The sequence below is a fragment of the Perca flavescens genome, chromosome 13 (assembly GCF_004354835.1).
Source record: "Perca flavescens isolate YP-PL-M2 chromosome 13, PFLA_1.0, whole genome shotgun sequence".
Lineage (NCBI taxonomy): Eukaryota > Metazoa > Chordata > Actinopteri > Perciformes > Percidae > Perca > Perca flavescens.
Genome location: NC_041343.1, coordinates 26,872,861 through 26,888,771, shown reverse-complemented (window position 1 = coordinate 26,888,771; position 15,911 = coordinate 26,872,861). Strand labels below are relative to the sequence as shown.

Sequence of the window (15,911 nt, the reverse complement as noted above, 5' to 3'; positions counted from 1 at the left end):
TTATATTTAAATATTTAAATACCAGGATCTATAATACCAGGATCTACCACAACATGTAATGTAATTATCCTACCATGAGACACAGTGACAGTCACAGTGATACTTTCACTTACTCTTTTTCATGCACATGTAAAACATGTTAGAAACTTGGGTTAAATGAATATATGGCCAATAGATATCAACAGAAATCTAGCTATGTTCATTCATTTAATTCCTTAGAATGATTACTAAATGATGTTTAAAAAAAAAAAAACCTTGCAGAAAGCTGACAGTAACACGGGAAACACACGGACTAATGGTGTGTGTGGTCGCAGGCTAAGTGGATGCAGTGACTAGTCACTGTGAAATACGGATGCACTATTAAGGAGGCACAGCATCTCCTTTAAATGGGATCTTGCCACAGTGTCTCAAAACAAAGCTATCTCTATCCAGCATGTTTTTATTTTTCAGTGTGCTTTAACTTTATTTTTTAGTTTATATTTTTCTTCAGCTCGCTAACTGAACTTTGAAACAATGCTCATGTGCTTGTTTTATTGAATTACACAAAGATTATTATTTGTATAATGAAAAAAAGAAAACTCAACCCCTCGTCCATGCTGTTTTCTCAAATGCGTTGGGCCATTTACAGAATAGGCTTGGCACTCTTTAAAGTTCGACAATTGATAGATGCAAAAACATGTTTTGCCATAACACAATACTCAGTGGTACTTAAAGGCTCACCAATTACAAGACGGCATTTGGAGCATGCCATTTGCTTTTTAATCCATTTTTGCCACAGGTGAAAAGGTGCTACTACTTTAGCTGAAACAGCCTAAAACAATGGCGGGCCCATTTCTAAAATCCATCCTGTTTCATTTAGTCTTTGCAAGTACAACTTAACTGACACTACTGCCATTTTAATGCTAGCTCTTTAGTAAACTATGTCAATTAACTCCACTGTTTGTTTTGTTGACACTGCAGGCATGTTGTGAAAACGAAACCTGGTATTGCTCTGCTGGTGCCGAAAATGTGTAAGACAAAGGAGTGCAAGGAAATGGAAGATGGCAGGAATAAGAATGGCTGAGGGTGCCAGAGTTCTGACACTAGGACAGAATTACTTAAATTACCTCCGGCTGTGGCTTCTTGCCTGGCAGACTTATTTCTAATTAAACGTCCCCAGAATTTAACTTAATTACCTTGAGGGATAATCAGGCTCTCTTAAATATCATTTAAAGGTTGCGATTGTCATGCTTGCCAATGTAAATCTAACCATCTCTCCTAATATGCACAGAGTCATTATCTCACTGTTATCACCTTATCTTTTCTTTTACTATTATCCTGTTGTTTAGTGATTTATCAACATATGCCCCGGCACTCATACATCTCATGCATATCTTACACTGCAATGAAAGTCATGAAAAGAGGGAGTTGTAGCAGTGCAGGTCATTCATTTCTGCTATTTTAAGATGAAAGAAACGAAGAAGGTATAAAAAGAAAAGCCAGTAGGTAGGGCACTATTGACTGACATGGACCGAAACAGCCATTAGCCTCAAGTCTTATGAGACAACTGCAGGGTGATTTCAATTACCGCGCTGTTACCCAGCAGGATGACTCTACAAGTGGATAAAAGAATATTTTGGACATAGTGAAGCGACTGTAGACACATACATTTTATTAACTAGACATGACTCACTTACTGCTCCAGAAGAATGTGGTTAAACTATAACCGTTAAAGAAGTGAAACGTAGCGGAGGCACAGGGAAAAAAGGGCCAACTGAGATTGCATTTTAGCATCAACAAAACACTTAAAGTGCCACTTGAACTTCCACTGCCTTTCAGTGACGTTCATCCCTAGGCCGCACTCCAAAGTCAGTGTCTCAGAAAGTTCTTGGTGCTTAACACAGCATGACCTTTTTCAAATAAAGAGCTTTCACTAAGTCATCACTAATTCACTATATAGCAGCTTTTCTAGTTCTGTTAAAGTCACAAAAGTGTCACCTACTTGATAGTTTAATAGAAAAAGAATAATTTGAAAATCAGACAAGGGCACATTAATGATTGGTAAGCACTTTATTAAGTATTAATCCTTTTTTTTTTTCATTTTTTATATAACCCAGAACTGTACTAGTAGATTTGGACTGTTGACCAACCACTGTTAAGTATTTTCTTTTCATGCCACTTTGTCCTCCACTACATTTATTTGACAGCTTAAGTTACTTTACAAGTTAAGATTTTATCAGAAAAAAACACTTGAAGAGCTTATAAAATATCACCATTTTTTTTTTTTTAAACTAAACTGTATGACAGTTTATACAAGTACAGCTGAAACGATTAGTCAACTGACAGAAAATTAACTGGCGACTATTTTAAAGTCATTTTGCATGCAAAAGAAATTCACTGACAGAATATTTGAGGATTTTCTTTTAAATTGTTTTAATAATATACATTTATCTTTTAGGTTTGGACTGTTGGTTGGACAGAACAATGTTGTAATTGCAAAAAATGTATCACTATTTTTGGATTTTTATTTATTTTCTTTTACAAATCAAACAATATATAATTTAAATATATTCAGCAGATTAATCTATAATGAAAATAATCATTAGTTAATAGTTCAAAATGAGCTCCAGCTCAACCAACTACAACAGTAGAGATCTGTTTCTACGTTAATGCATAGTAATAATAATATAATGATATAACAGTCACAGGGTTCATTTTTCTGCAAAATAATTTTACTTTTAGTTAAAATTTAAAATGTAAGTACATTTTCCTAATTATAACTTATTACATACTTTTACGTAAGTAACATTTTCAATGCATGACTTTTACGTAACAGAGTATCTTACACTATACAGGTGGTATTAGTATGAGAGAGTTGATGGCATAAATGCATCACTTAGAATGAATTGTGCTTACTTTTTGCCCAGCAACCAGGCTACTGTTAATGGACAAATTGCAAGCCAATTTGATTGCAAAGCTATTGTGACTAGTGCTAGCATGTCCCTGGCTAGCCAGACCTTCCTCCACAACACTGTTTGGCTAGTCCACACAGCATTCCGGGATGGGGGGAAAAACATGCTCTGGTTTATTGGCATTTTTTTAAACCAATCACAATCGTCACGGGCGGCGCTAATAATATTAATATAATAATATTTGATGCAGCATTTTTGGAGTTCTGTCAGATGTTTATCTTATGAGACTACTCTGTCCTCTCTGCCTTCCTCAAGGAATGGGAACCAGCCACATATTTTGCTCTACAGTGCACAGCAGGATTTAGTTCACATTTTTGTCACTTCCAATATTTCACAATAGCACTGAGCAGTAGCAGTCGTTGGTTAAAGAAAGAAGAGGGGCAGAAATTAAGGTAGAGTTCTACTGATCTTCTCAACCACATTACAATTTATGGTAATTTTACTTATACTTATTTTTTTTGACATGTATTCCTTAGTTAGTTGACATTTTGCAGGTCTTAAACCCATAGACACTTTACTAGGTAAGTGTAATAACTTTACAGTGAATCCCTGAGCTGTAAAGCAAGAGATCCAGAGACCCGGAACTTAAATAAAGACGTCTCTCCACCGCTGTTTCATGCATCCCAAGACATTTTGATTTAAGCAGACCCATCAGGTTCCTGTTTCAGGTGCTTTCATGAATCTAAAGCCTCTAGTGGCATTTATTCATGTCAACCTGTTCCTTTACACCAGGCACATCACACAGGTTTGCTTTCCCAGCATCCAAAGAGACAGCTGTTGTATCACCACAGCAGCTGTGCTGCAGTACAGGGGTGGGTAGCATGTGCTCTTAGAACACATTTTACAGCTAAAATATATACTGATGGATGCAATTGTTCACATTAAGACAGATTGTCTCCCGTAGCATTTCTCTTGGCAGGCTCTTTCACTTGTTTTGCTTCCAGTATTTGTTTTATTGATGGGACACAGACACACACAGTTGTACAACAGACTGTTAGGAAGTAGGACAATGGGGTAAAAATAATCAATCTCTCTTTGTGACTCTGCCGAGCAGGGCCGTCTGCAGCTATCCCTCTTATTTTGTATGACTGTGATAAGGTAGTCCCTTCATTGCTTTTGAGAACATATTGTCTGTGTAATATTACAGAGAAGCCACTAATCAGAGGAGGGTTATTTGCAGACGTCAGATCTGGCAGTGCCGCATAAATAGTATTGCCAGACCTATCTCCAAAGCGCTGTGGAGTAATGTCTGACTACACCACACATCTCTGGGATAGGAGAAAAAAAAGTGACGGTGGCTCTGCAAAATAGCGTCGGGGAGGAAGTTGTTTTGCACCCAGCAAAAGAAAACGGCAAATACTATATTTAATGAAGTTAACTATTCACACAATACAGTAACGTGAGCTATTTAAAGTAGCTGGATACATGGTTAAACGTAATTTGTGTATCGCCGTGTTTACTTCGTCCATAGCGAGCCCCACCAAACGGTCCTAAAACCCAAAAGGTCCCGAAAGAACCAAGCAGGCCTGCTCAATTGCCCGATCCAAATTTTCTTCAAAAGTTGAACCATTTTCAGCGCGTAGCTTGCTAGCTTGAAGTTTGTTGTTGCTTCCCGAAGTGGACGGAGTTTGAGAACGGTGACGCACAGAGAGTGTAGTCTTGAGTCCAAAGGTTATTTTGTCAAATAACTTCGACTGACGATTCAACCAAATAAGCTGTTCACAGAGTACCCCCCACAAGAACCAAGGATCCATAAAGTTCAGCACAAATATGAGCTTTTATAATTTTTGGTTGTATTTTCAAAAGATTTTTGGAATACAATTATTCATATTTTCTTTCAGAAAAAGCCAGCCTTAACCTCTGGAGCTCAGTTTTCATTATATGACTTTGGAGTGGAAAACACACTGGAAGAAGCCAACCAGCCAGCAAACTATGATAATTCATTCAAGTGATAAGACAACAAACAACAAATAGCCTTTTAGATCAAAATTCCAAAACTGCAAGAAAATAGGATACTGTTTGTGCAGTTGTAAGCACTGTTGCCTCACATCAAGGAGAGTTGTGGCTTCAAGTCCTTCCGCTGGATGGGGACTCTCCACATGCTATGGTTTCCTCCCACAGTCAAAAGACATGCATGTCAGATTAATTGGAGCCTCTAAATTGTATGTGTGTGTGGTTGTCAGTCTGTATGTTTGTATGTGTTAACCTGTGATAGATCAATAACCTGTCCAGGGTGTACCCCACCATCCAGTGTGAGCTGGAATAGGAACCAAACCCCTGCAACCTTGCAAAGGATAAATGGCTATGGATGCATAGAGACAACTATAATGTTTCTGGTACGGCCTCCATTCTCAAATTAGGTTGAGGAGTACTTGAGGAGAAGAAGAAAATACTGTATACATACATTTTTTCGGTTTGAAGCTAATTAGCTTTCAGGCTATGCTTACTAAGGAATTTAGTCCTTTACCTAACTGGGTCCAGCCAGACCACAGTGAGTGAAGTGAGGTTTATGGACTTTCCATGTGAGCCTTATTCATATTTTAAGTGAAATCCCAAATGCACATGTATTGCTGTGTTTAAGTCTACTTATGTTGATGTTTGATGTTTCCCATAGGCAAGCCCAGAGTTGAGCTGACCTACGACAAGATGTACACAGTAACCAGCCGGCTGACATTCATTGTTAGTAAGGAGGACGATGGTGTACCAGTGGCTTGCATCGTAGACCACCCTGCAGTCAAGGACTTCCAAGCACAGAAATACCTGGAGGTCCAGTGTAAGTACTTCTGCTCACTAATAAATTAGAAATCGGCATGGATATTTAAGCTGCATTATGCATTTGTTTTTAAATTCTTTTCAAGTGTCTCATCAGTTTACTCTGAAAATTGGACGGCGATAGAGAGGAGTGTTCCATCCCCACTAATTAAATGGCATAAATTTGCTACTTTTTCCCAACTAAAACTTTGGTGTATGACATGTATTGCAGTGTCATTGAAGGAAGATCATCTCCATGCACATGAATAAAGGGGGAACAGTGGACTGCAATAGAGTAGACTGTTCCATCTCCACTAATTAAATGACATAAATTTCCCACATGTTCCCACTACTGAAACTTTGGAGTGTGGCAATGTCATTAAAGTGAAACGATTTCAGTGCATGATAAATAAAAATAAATCTTCTAATGTAAGGTTGCTGTATCGGGTTACCTTTGCACTTCTGTTTAAAAAAGTAATTTTCTTTTTGCATTTTTTAACCTTTTAACCCATCATTATGAAGCATCATAAACTGACTGGGTTGATGTTGGCTATATATTACAAGATATCTTTCCGTTTTTTGTATTTTGTATATTTACAGTATTGTTCGTCATTTGGGGCCACAAATGTGTTAAAGGTCCCATGGCATGAAAATGTCACTTTATGAGGTTTTTTAACATTAATATGCATTCCCCCAGCCTGCCTATGGTCCCCCAGTGGCTAGAAATGGTGATAGGTGTAAACTGAGCCCTGGGTATCCTGCTCTGCCTTTGAGAAAATGAAAGCTCAGATGGGCCGATCTGGAATCTTCCCTTTATGACGTCATAAGGGGAAAGGTTACCTCCCCTTTCTCTGCTTTGACCGCCCAGAGAATTTGTAACCTGACTCCGCCAGATGGATTGCTTCGCATTTGCTCGGCATATCCATCTGGGAACTTTCCGTTGGGGAACTTTTGGGAAGGGGCGGAAATACTGGTTAGCTGATTGGATGAACTATCTGTCTATCACCTATGTTGGTGATAGACGGGCCAAATCAACCAATCAGATCCACGAAGCGTATGAAAATATGACCACAAGCCCGCCCCTGCTGCTGCAGGCAAAGCATAGCTCGTTAGCTCAGCATGCAAGCAACATGTCGGTAAAGGAGATTTGCCGTTTTGGACGTGAATTTAGGAATAAAAGACACCATTTCAGGTTCACGGACCATATTCCAAGAGAAGGATCCAAGAGAAAAAAAGCATTAGCGAGCGGCTAATTAGGGCTACCACTGTCTGAAAATACTGGTTAGCTGATTGGATAAACCATCTGTCTATCACCACCTAACCCACCTCAAAACCAACGCTGATTGGCCCGGTCGTTTGGCTAACGGCTCCAAATTTTTTCTACCTCAAGATGCCAGACTGATCTGCGAGTGGAAAACTGGAGCTCGCGAGATCAGGACGGTCTCACGAGGCTAGAGAATTTGGCCCGCCCATGAGAAGGAGAGAGACATCATGGCTTGCAAACGAGCGAAACATGGCAGTTGGTCAAGGCCACACCCCCACCCTCCACCTTGCCCCTCCTCTCTCCTCCTCAATAGCATTTAAAGCTACAGACACAGAAATGGCACATCCTAAGGAAAGCTCATTGTGGGACTGGCTCTAGTGGCTGTAATTCTGCACCAAGGCAGAATTTTGGGAAAGAGACTTCAGATGCAGTATTAGGGGATCACTAAGGTCTATATAAAAGCATCCAAAAAGCAGCATGTCATAGGACCTTTAAAGCAGTACCCTGCAGTGACATGTTGTCTGATAGTGTACTGCTAGTTGGGGCAAAACCGTGAGCCATAGTTAGTTCCTGTTTTTAGTTTACTGTCCCTGCAGCCAAGATGTTTTGGATTATAACTATACACTGACCAGGTGCAGAGAACTATGAGTAAGTCAGGAATTAAACTCTTAAGTATGCACAAAGGCAGAAATGTAAAGGTGCTATAAACGACAAGCAGAACATTAAAATAGCAGTAAACTATTTACTAAATATATAGTGGAGTAATGGCGTACTGAGCAGAGAGTGAAGTCACACTCCCTCTATGTGTTTGTTTTGGTAGCCTTGCCGGCTGCACCTTCATGTTAGCGCATGTGAGTGCGTGTGTCTACCCAGGTTGTGCGCCTGACCGACCCACTCATACGCTGGTTACTCCTAATAACACCCCCCCACCCCACCCCCGGGCGCATGAGGCATTCCGGCTCAGCCACTTCCATGTATGCTCGTGACGTCAGAGGTGAGAGCCGTGTGCAGACTCTGAATGTCGTATAGAGCACCTTTAAATCTTTGTTAAATTGTGAATTTTGAACTCGCCCAGATCCCTGTAGACAAGTGTCTGCCGGAAGGGGACTCCAGGCGCCTTGGTTGACGAGACCGGAGGTGGAAGGGGAGGAGCAGGGTTGCGCGTTTGCGTCAAAATACAGCTGACGCCAAAGGAGAAAAAACATTTCAAGCAGGATGACATGCTGTGATTGGATCATGAATTTCATGGCCAGTTCTGATTGGTGTACTGAAAAGTGAACGCCTCTAACCAGCTGAACAGTTTTAGGAAGAGACAGAGGTGATAGAAGTTATTGAAGTCTTCCTGAAAGAATTTACGCTGAGCTTCATTTGATGAAATATAGCGGTTATAGGTATTATACTTTTAGAAATACCAATTCATGTGTTTTGTACATCTGGCCCCAGAAGTGAAAATAAGTAAACCCTATCAAATGCTACCTACCTCTGCCATGTGACAAGTAATTAAAATGCTAGGCATTTGTAATGTGGGGCTTTAGATCTTTTCTTTGATGCAAAATGATCAAATTTGTATCACATTATATAGTAATAGTATTGTATGTCGTAGTAACCTTATTTATTTGGCCTCTGGCATGACCTAGCATTCTGTTAGAAAATTAAACCTCTTCTGTAGCTATCTGACCTTTCCCTGGGAGAGCGAGAAGAGTAGATCAACTCATCTACAGAGGCAGCATGGCATTTTGTTGGCCTCTGATAACAGGGAGCTCACATGGACCCCACCCCCCCCCCCCCTGGCTCAGCGCCTCACTGCTTCATGCAGGGGCTGCTGCTGTCATGCTCTGTGCATACTGTAATAGGCAACAAACAGGCCCAGTCAGTCCTGCACTGCACCTTCTCCCTGATAACTCGGCCATACTGTTTTATATTACATTTGAAATCAGAAAAGGTTTTATTGCCAAAATAAGTACACTTATGTGGAATTTGCCTTGATGAAAGGTGCATACATAAACAGACAAACAAACACATTATTTTGAAATAAACAATACATACAGAAAAACAAATATATCTATACAAAATAACTGTTACATGAGAAAAAAACAAGCTGAGTGGGTCTGTGCAACATATGCAAATAATATATAGTATATACAATGGGCAGATGTAAAGTCCAGGATGAAGGTTGGTGATTTCAAATATCTGTAATTTTTAATTATTTGTTTAATATGTCCTGTGACTGTATGTGAATATGACTGTAGGCCTAATGTTCTGAATGGTTTGGGATTCCTAAAAATCCACAGTCTCGATTTTCCCTATAATTAGGATCAAATTAAACTACATGGTCCTTTCTAAAAACCTTTCTCTAATAATCCAGTTACATATCGGTTCCTTTCTACGAAATTATTAATACATGAAAGCATATTTTTTCACATTACTACACAGTGACAGACTGTGTTTGTTTACTGATTATATGTTAAACTGATAGACTAGGTGATTTACATTTCAATCACTCACTGTGTGGGCAATTTGTGAGCGTAATGGAGTGCATTGTGTAGTAAGAAACAGCAAAAAAGGCCATTGTCAGGGGATAGCATAATTAAATAAGCCTGTAATATTTATGTGTATAAGCAAAAAGCAAGCTGTTTTTGCTCCGTTGCCTGGTTGGTTTTCCCTTAAGGTCAGCCGGCTGCGGGGAGATGGATAGTGCCGTCTTGAGTGCTTATGAGGTGAGGCACACAATAAAGCAAATAATTCAGTTAGCATAATGATAACGGCCCTTTTGCATACTGTAGACACTTTAATTTCCACTGAAGTGGCAGTATCCAGATCTGGCAGTGCAGTGTGTGTTTTTCCATCAAGCAGAGACAAGAAAGCTCCGACATAACTACTTGAGGCTATCAAAACAACTTACAGATGCCTGGCGTCCTTCATATTTATGGCTCCGAGATGACAAGGTCAGATGACGTTGTGAGCAAAGAAATAGTTGCAGGATGCCATGTAGTGCCTTTAGTGGAAACAAAACCAAAGGGTTGCTGTCTAAACCCGTGCACGCCCACTGAGCAGAAGACTTGGCTTTTTGCCCATCTGCTGTCCATCACCAAGACTGAGAGCCGGCCACTGACAGGGTGTGATTTAGACAGATGGATGGCCAGACGTGTGCTGTTTGTTGCCGAGAAGGTCGGACAGCAGTGTGAAACTTTACAGCCGGCTTTGAAAACCATAACTCAGACCCTCTGTCTACAGGCTGATTAAAAATGCACGCTGGGCATTTAGGCTATAAAACTGGGAAAAGAACAAGAGTAATTTACATCACAATCGGAAAACTGTAATTACACCATTGTGACTCAGCAATCAATCTGGTGTGTGGTGACTCTAGAGGTACATATCTACACCATCTAATGTAGGAAAACTTAAAAAAATTTTGAGTAATTGTCATAATGTGCTGAAAGTATTCAAGTGTGGTCTTCAAGTTAATTGATGTATTACCAAATGTGTTGGCAATCATTTTAGATAGCCCTGCTCGTGAAACAATAATGATACTGTATAAGTATGATACCAAACCCTGATACATTTGGTGAAAAGAAGGCTACTTGTTCTCTCAGCTTCCCCTCATTTATGATTTTCTTATAGTGCAGTACGTTAAAAGGCATAAGTTGGAGCAGAACTTTTGTTTTGCTTGTTTTGTCTGTTTTAGTTTCAGTACATGATAACACTGAATTCAATCCCTTACCCAAATGATAGATTGAATAAAACATTCCATTTTTGTCCAGAATAAAGGATCATCTTTCACACCAAGATGAGAAAAGGCTTTTGATAACACCTGCAATAGTCAAGGGAATGGGAACAATAGAAAACGCCATGGTTGCAAGGAATAGTACAGCAGCGACAGTCAAAGTACCCCACTGGTTGTCAAAACAACATTCTTACATTTTCTTCCCAGTTGCCTCAGCTTGTCAACAATGTCTTCTGTTTTTTTTGTAGCAACTCTATCAGGTAGCGTCTTTGGACAAACTCAGGGCTACTTGTGGTTCTGCATTGCACCACATCTATCATTCCTCAAAGCATTGGCTTGTTTTTTTGGTGTTAGATTGATTTTAAATTCCATCAATATTATGCCCAAGGTAGAACACTGCTGAAGGGTTATTTGATGCAATGGAAGATCAGGTTGAGGTTAAGGCAACAATAGTAGTAGTAAGTAGATGTTCTGTAAAGGAACAGAAAAAACACCAGGAATGTGTGTTATTGTTTATATAATGTCAAGTCAAATCCATCCAGACCAATCAAAGTTTGTGTAGCATGAAGCTCAATTGTAATCAAAAAGTGGGAATTAAAAAGTCCCTTTCAGCAACTTCTGACCTTCTCTTTCACGTCAACACTGCTGGGGCAGGTCATGGTTGTTGTTTGTGCACTTAATGTTGTGTTTCTTTCTTAAACCTATATAGGGACTATTTGTTATCATTGTGAGCGAAAAAAAGTGAAAGCACTGATGGAAAACCACAGTTTAAGTTTATATTGATATAGATTCCATATAAAGCATTTGCAAACATTAGCATACGAAGGCTACTCATCACATCTAACCAAAGTGAGGCAGTAGCAGCAGAACTGGACAAAGTGGGCGGAGCTACAGCACCAGCCACAGCTAGTATGATCATATCAGCTGTATATTATTGATCCTATCAGCTGGATAATAATGTGAGGAGTCTGATTAAAGCTTTAGTGCGTAACCTTTTTATATTAATGGACGTCCGTTTCATTCAAGCCATCGCCAAATGAGTTGATACAAAGCTAATTAAAACCATTGGCTCCTCAAAACTCTCTGTATTTCTCAGTATGACAGAAGATGGTGTCGTCTGGCGACTTTTTCTTGCAGAAAATCTAGCGAAGATAATTACCTCTTCTGAAGAGTCCATCATGTGTTTTAATCCTCATTGTCCTCCTTGGCTACAAGCAACTGAGTGGAGGAGGGTTGGGGGTGGTCCACGATCTTTGAAGGCTTGTATCATGTGGACGGGCCGAGATTTTTGTTGTCATTACTTAGAATTCCTCATGAGGGAGACAGAAACTACGCACTATAGCTTTATATCTGTTCAGTACACCTCTATGACTGCAGGACAGCAGGTAGCCTGATGGAGGAGCAAAAGCTGATGCCAATCACCTAATGATTCCCTCAATGGCGTCGCTCTGCTTGAACAGCAGCAGTGCCTAATGTCAGTCCTGATGTGACATGAATGCTTACTGTCTGCTGCAGCACCTCTTAAGATGTGTCCAACCAAACACTTTGGGAAAGTTTGATCATTTGAAGTGCACTGCACATAAATGATGATGCAGAGTTGTTGCATGTGGACATAAGTTGTGGGAGACTGGGTTGTGTGAGAACTGAACTGAAAAACAAGATTTGAACATGGCGCATCTGGTGCATTATCGAGCATTGACAGATGCGCCTGGTTGGAAATACTGGTTATGTTGTCTCAAAATTTGACTCTCTGTCTCTCTTTCTCTCCTTTCAGACAAACCAGAGGTAAAGATCGTGGTAGAATTTCCTCAGGGTCTGACCAGGGAAGGAGAGAACCTGGAACTGACGTGTCAGGCCAAAGGCAAACCCCAGTGAGAGACACACACACACACACACACACACACACACACACACACACACATTGTAACCAGTTAAAAATGTGCCATGGGTAGAAAAAGCAAATTTATATATTCATCTAAATACCTGTGCATATGAGTGTCTTGTTGCACTGGTACGTTGAACAGTGTTGCTGTTTTGTCTTTGCAGTTGAGCAGATAAGCAAGCAGAGTTGAGAAAACATGAGGATGTACACATTTACAACTCACAATTCCAGCAATCTGACAGAAACAATAGAAAACCATTAACATTTTACCACCCACAGTTCCACTGTGGGATGTAAGCATATGGGGAACATTAGTACTACTATAAAAACTTATATAAGAATATATTTGACCCTCGTCTTTTTAGTCATTTATTTAAAATGCAAACTGAAAAGGGTGGTTGGGGTCAATGTTAGATCAACAAGACATTGGGTCAAATCAGGTTTAAGTTTTGTTGAATTAGCATTGAAAGCTGGCTTGAAATGTGAAATGTCACTGTGGGGAAGATGGGAAGAAAAGGTTGTACGAACCATTGGCTCTAGAACCAGTCCCCTCACTGGGAGCGGAGATCTCCTCTAATGAGGAGTTGGAGTAAAGCTGATGGATAAGAGGGTTGCCTTGATACAAGTAAATGTCACAGAGAAGAAAAAAAAAGAAAGACCTGAGGCCAGACAATTCTGAATGACCAACTCAGTATACATAATTACTTAATTGAATGGCTGCTATTTTCTTTTTCAGGAAATTTTAAAGGGTGGATTTGAAACTGGCCTGTAATTATGAAACACATCAGAATTACTGTGTGATATTTTGAGCAGGTGTTTAATTACCACCCCTTTAAAGGGGGAGGATAGAGCAGAAAGGGGCACTAATGATAGTGAGCGGACTCGGTCCTAATATCTAGCAGAAGTAATTTTAGCAGAAAGACGGTTGAATAGGCAGGGTGTTATTCGTGCAAATTTTCTGAAGGTATCTAGGGAGACTGTGTGAGACTGAGAGAGTGCACAGAAGAAGTTAGATGGTAAACAAAGTTAACATATTTTTGTACACAGAGCTGAGCACAAAGACCAGTATCCAAGTGATGTCGGAAATGAACCTACAGTGGCCTTTATCAGTGTTAATCAGTTCTGTGACATGTCTGGCCTGGTTGACACTCATTAGGCTATAATTCCACATGTATCATCTGTAAACCAAGGTCTTGTTTTGTTTAGATGACAGTTGTTCTGTGATATGAGATGTAATGGAGTGCAAATGAAGCCATTAGGACACTCAGAGGTGAGTAAAGGAATGAGAGTTTCAGGCTATTCAAACATCAGTGCAGTTGGTTCTGTATCATATTAGTTTGTTGACAAGACAGTTCAAATTTGATCGGGACAAAATAATCATCAGATGAGGCTGGAGCTATGAATATTACATCAGAAACAGAAAGTGATGTGACCAACTTGCGGGTGTGGCATTGCAATTGGTGTTATAAATAAGTAAATTGGCCATGAATGACAGCCTTAAAGAAATAGGCTTACCCCATTTAAAAACCCAGCTTTTTGGCATCAAACTGTCATCTGTAGGCTTGAAAGGTGGCTTTGAAAAGTTTTTAGACAAATACAGCTACAGTAAGCTTGGATTCACAACAGTTGCAATGGATTTTAATGGCAACCCAGTTTCATTGAGCAAAAAGTATCAAAACATCCATCAAAACCTTTCAAATCACTTCTACAGAATAACATTGCCAAAATGCATACAGCTACACACTGTACATAAACAGCTTGTGTTTGTCCCCAGCACTGTTAGCTCTCTTTCACTCCCGAGTAATGTTACAAAGGGGAGAGCGGCTGTGGCTCAGGTGGTAGAGCGATTGTCTACCAATCGGAAGGTCGGTGGACCCTGCAGTCTACTTGTCGACGTGTCCTTGGGCAAAACACTGACCCCTTAAATGCTCCAGATGATGCTCCAGATGATGCGCCAGCGTGAGTAGTCATTAAGACTACAGAAGCGGTATAATAATAATAATAATTGTATTTATATAGCACTTTTCAAGCTGCTTTCCAGATTAAAAGGTTTACAGGATATGAATTAGGAATCAGAAACCCATGTCAGATTCCACGGTGGACGAGAGGGTCGCCTCCCTACGCCTGCGGGTTGTGGGGGGGAAAACTCTGACTGTTGTTTGTGCATATGCACCAAACAGGAGTTCGGAGTTTTCGGCCTTCTTGGAGACCTTGACTGGAGTCCTGCATGGGGCTCCAGTGGGGGACTCCATTGTTCAGCTGGGGGACTTCAACGCGCACGTGGGCAATGATGGAGACACATGGAGAGGCGTGATTGGGAGAAAGGCCTCCCTGATCTAAACCAGAGTGGTTGTTTGTTGTTGGACTTCTGTGCTAGTCATGGATTGTCTATAACACCATGTTCGAACATAGGGATGCTCATAAGTGTACTTGGTACCAGAGCACCCTAGGCCAAAGGTCAATGATCGATTTTATAATCGTTTCATCTGATCTGAGGCCGTATGTTTTGGACACTCGGGTGAAGAGAGGAGCGGAGCTGTCAACTGATCACCATCTGGTGGTGAGTTGGGTCAGGGGGTGGGGGAAGACTCTGGACTGACCTGGTAAGCCCAAACGGTAAATTGGGAACGTCTGGAGGAGGCCCCTGTCCGACAGACTTTCAACTTTCAGCTTTTTGTGCATCCCTGTGGAGGCTGGGGGCATTGAACCCGAGTGGACAATGTTCAAAGTTTCCCTTGCTGAAGCTGCGGCGAGGAGCTGTGGTCTTAGGGTCAAGGGGCGGTAACCCTCGAACACCGTGGTGGACACCGGTGGTCAGGGAAGCCGTCCGACTGAAGGAGTCTTTCCAGGATATGTTATCCCAGAGGACTCCGGAGGCGGTTGCAGGGTACCGAAGTATGGAGTCATATTCCTATCTTTATTCAAGAGCGCATTCTTTCAATTTGAGAGCATTTCTCACTGATTACGTTCAATTTTGTAATAATTCCCCTCTAAATAAAAGAAAGAATGCGCTCTTGAATAAAGATAGGAATATAACTCCATACCGAAGTGCCCGAAGGGCTGCAGCCTCTGCCGTGAAAGAGGCAAAGCAGCGGGTGTGGGAGAAGTTTGGAGAAGACATGGAGAAGGACTTTCCGTCGGCACCAAGGTGCTTCTGGAAAACTGTTCGCCACCTCAGGAGGGGGAAGCGGGGAACCATCCAAGCTGTGTACAGTAAGGATGGGACACTGTTGACCTCAACGGAGGAGGTAATAGGGCGGTGGAAGGAGCACTTTGAACTCCTGAATCCGACTAATACGCCCTCTATGTTAGAGGCAGAGCTGGAGGATGATGGGGGAT

The 15,911-nt window shown here is 40.8% G+C and overlaps 1 protein-coding gene across 3 annotated transcripts in view; it reads left to right on the top strand.

Annotated features, from left to right (window-relative positions):
• cadm1a (cell adhesion molecule 1a) overlaps positions 1-15,911 on the top strand; it is a 411,265-nt gene that overhangs the window by 333,374 nt on the left and 61,980 nt on the right. For all 3 annotated transcript variants that reach the window (XM_028595123.1, XM_028595124.1, XM_028595122.1), the window contains 2 exons: positions 5,566-5,724; positions 12,465-12,561. In XM_028595123.1, coding sequence (XP_028450924.1) covers positions 5,566-5,724; positions 12,465-12,561 — 256 coding nt within the window. The remainder of the gene's footprint in view (positions 1-5,565; positions 5,725-12,464; positions 12,562-15,911) is intronic.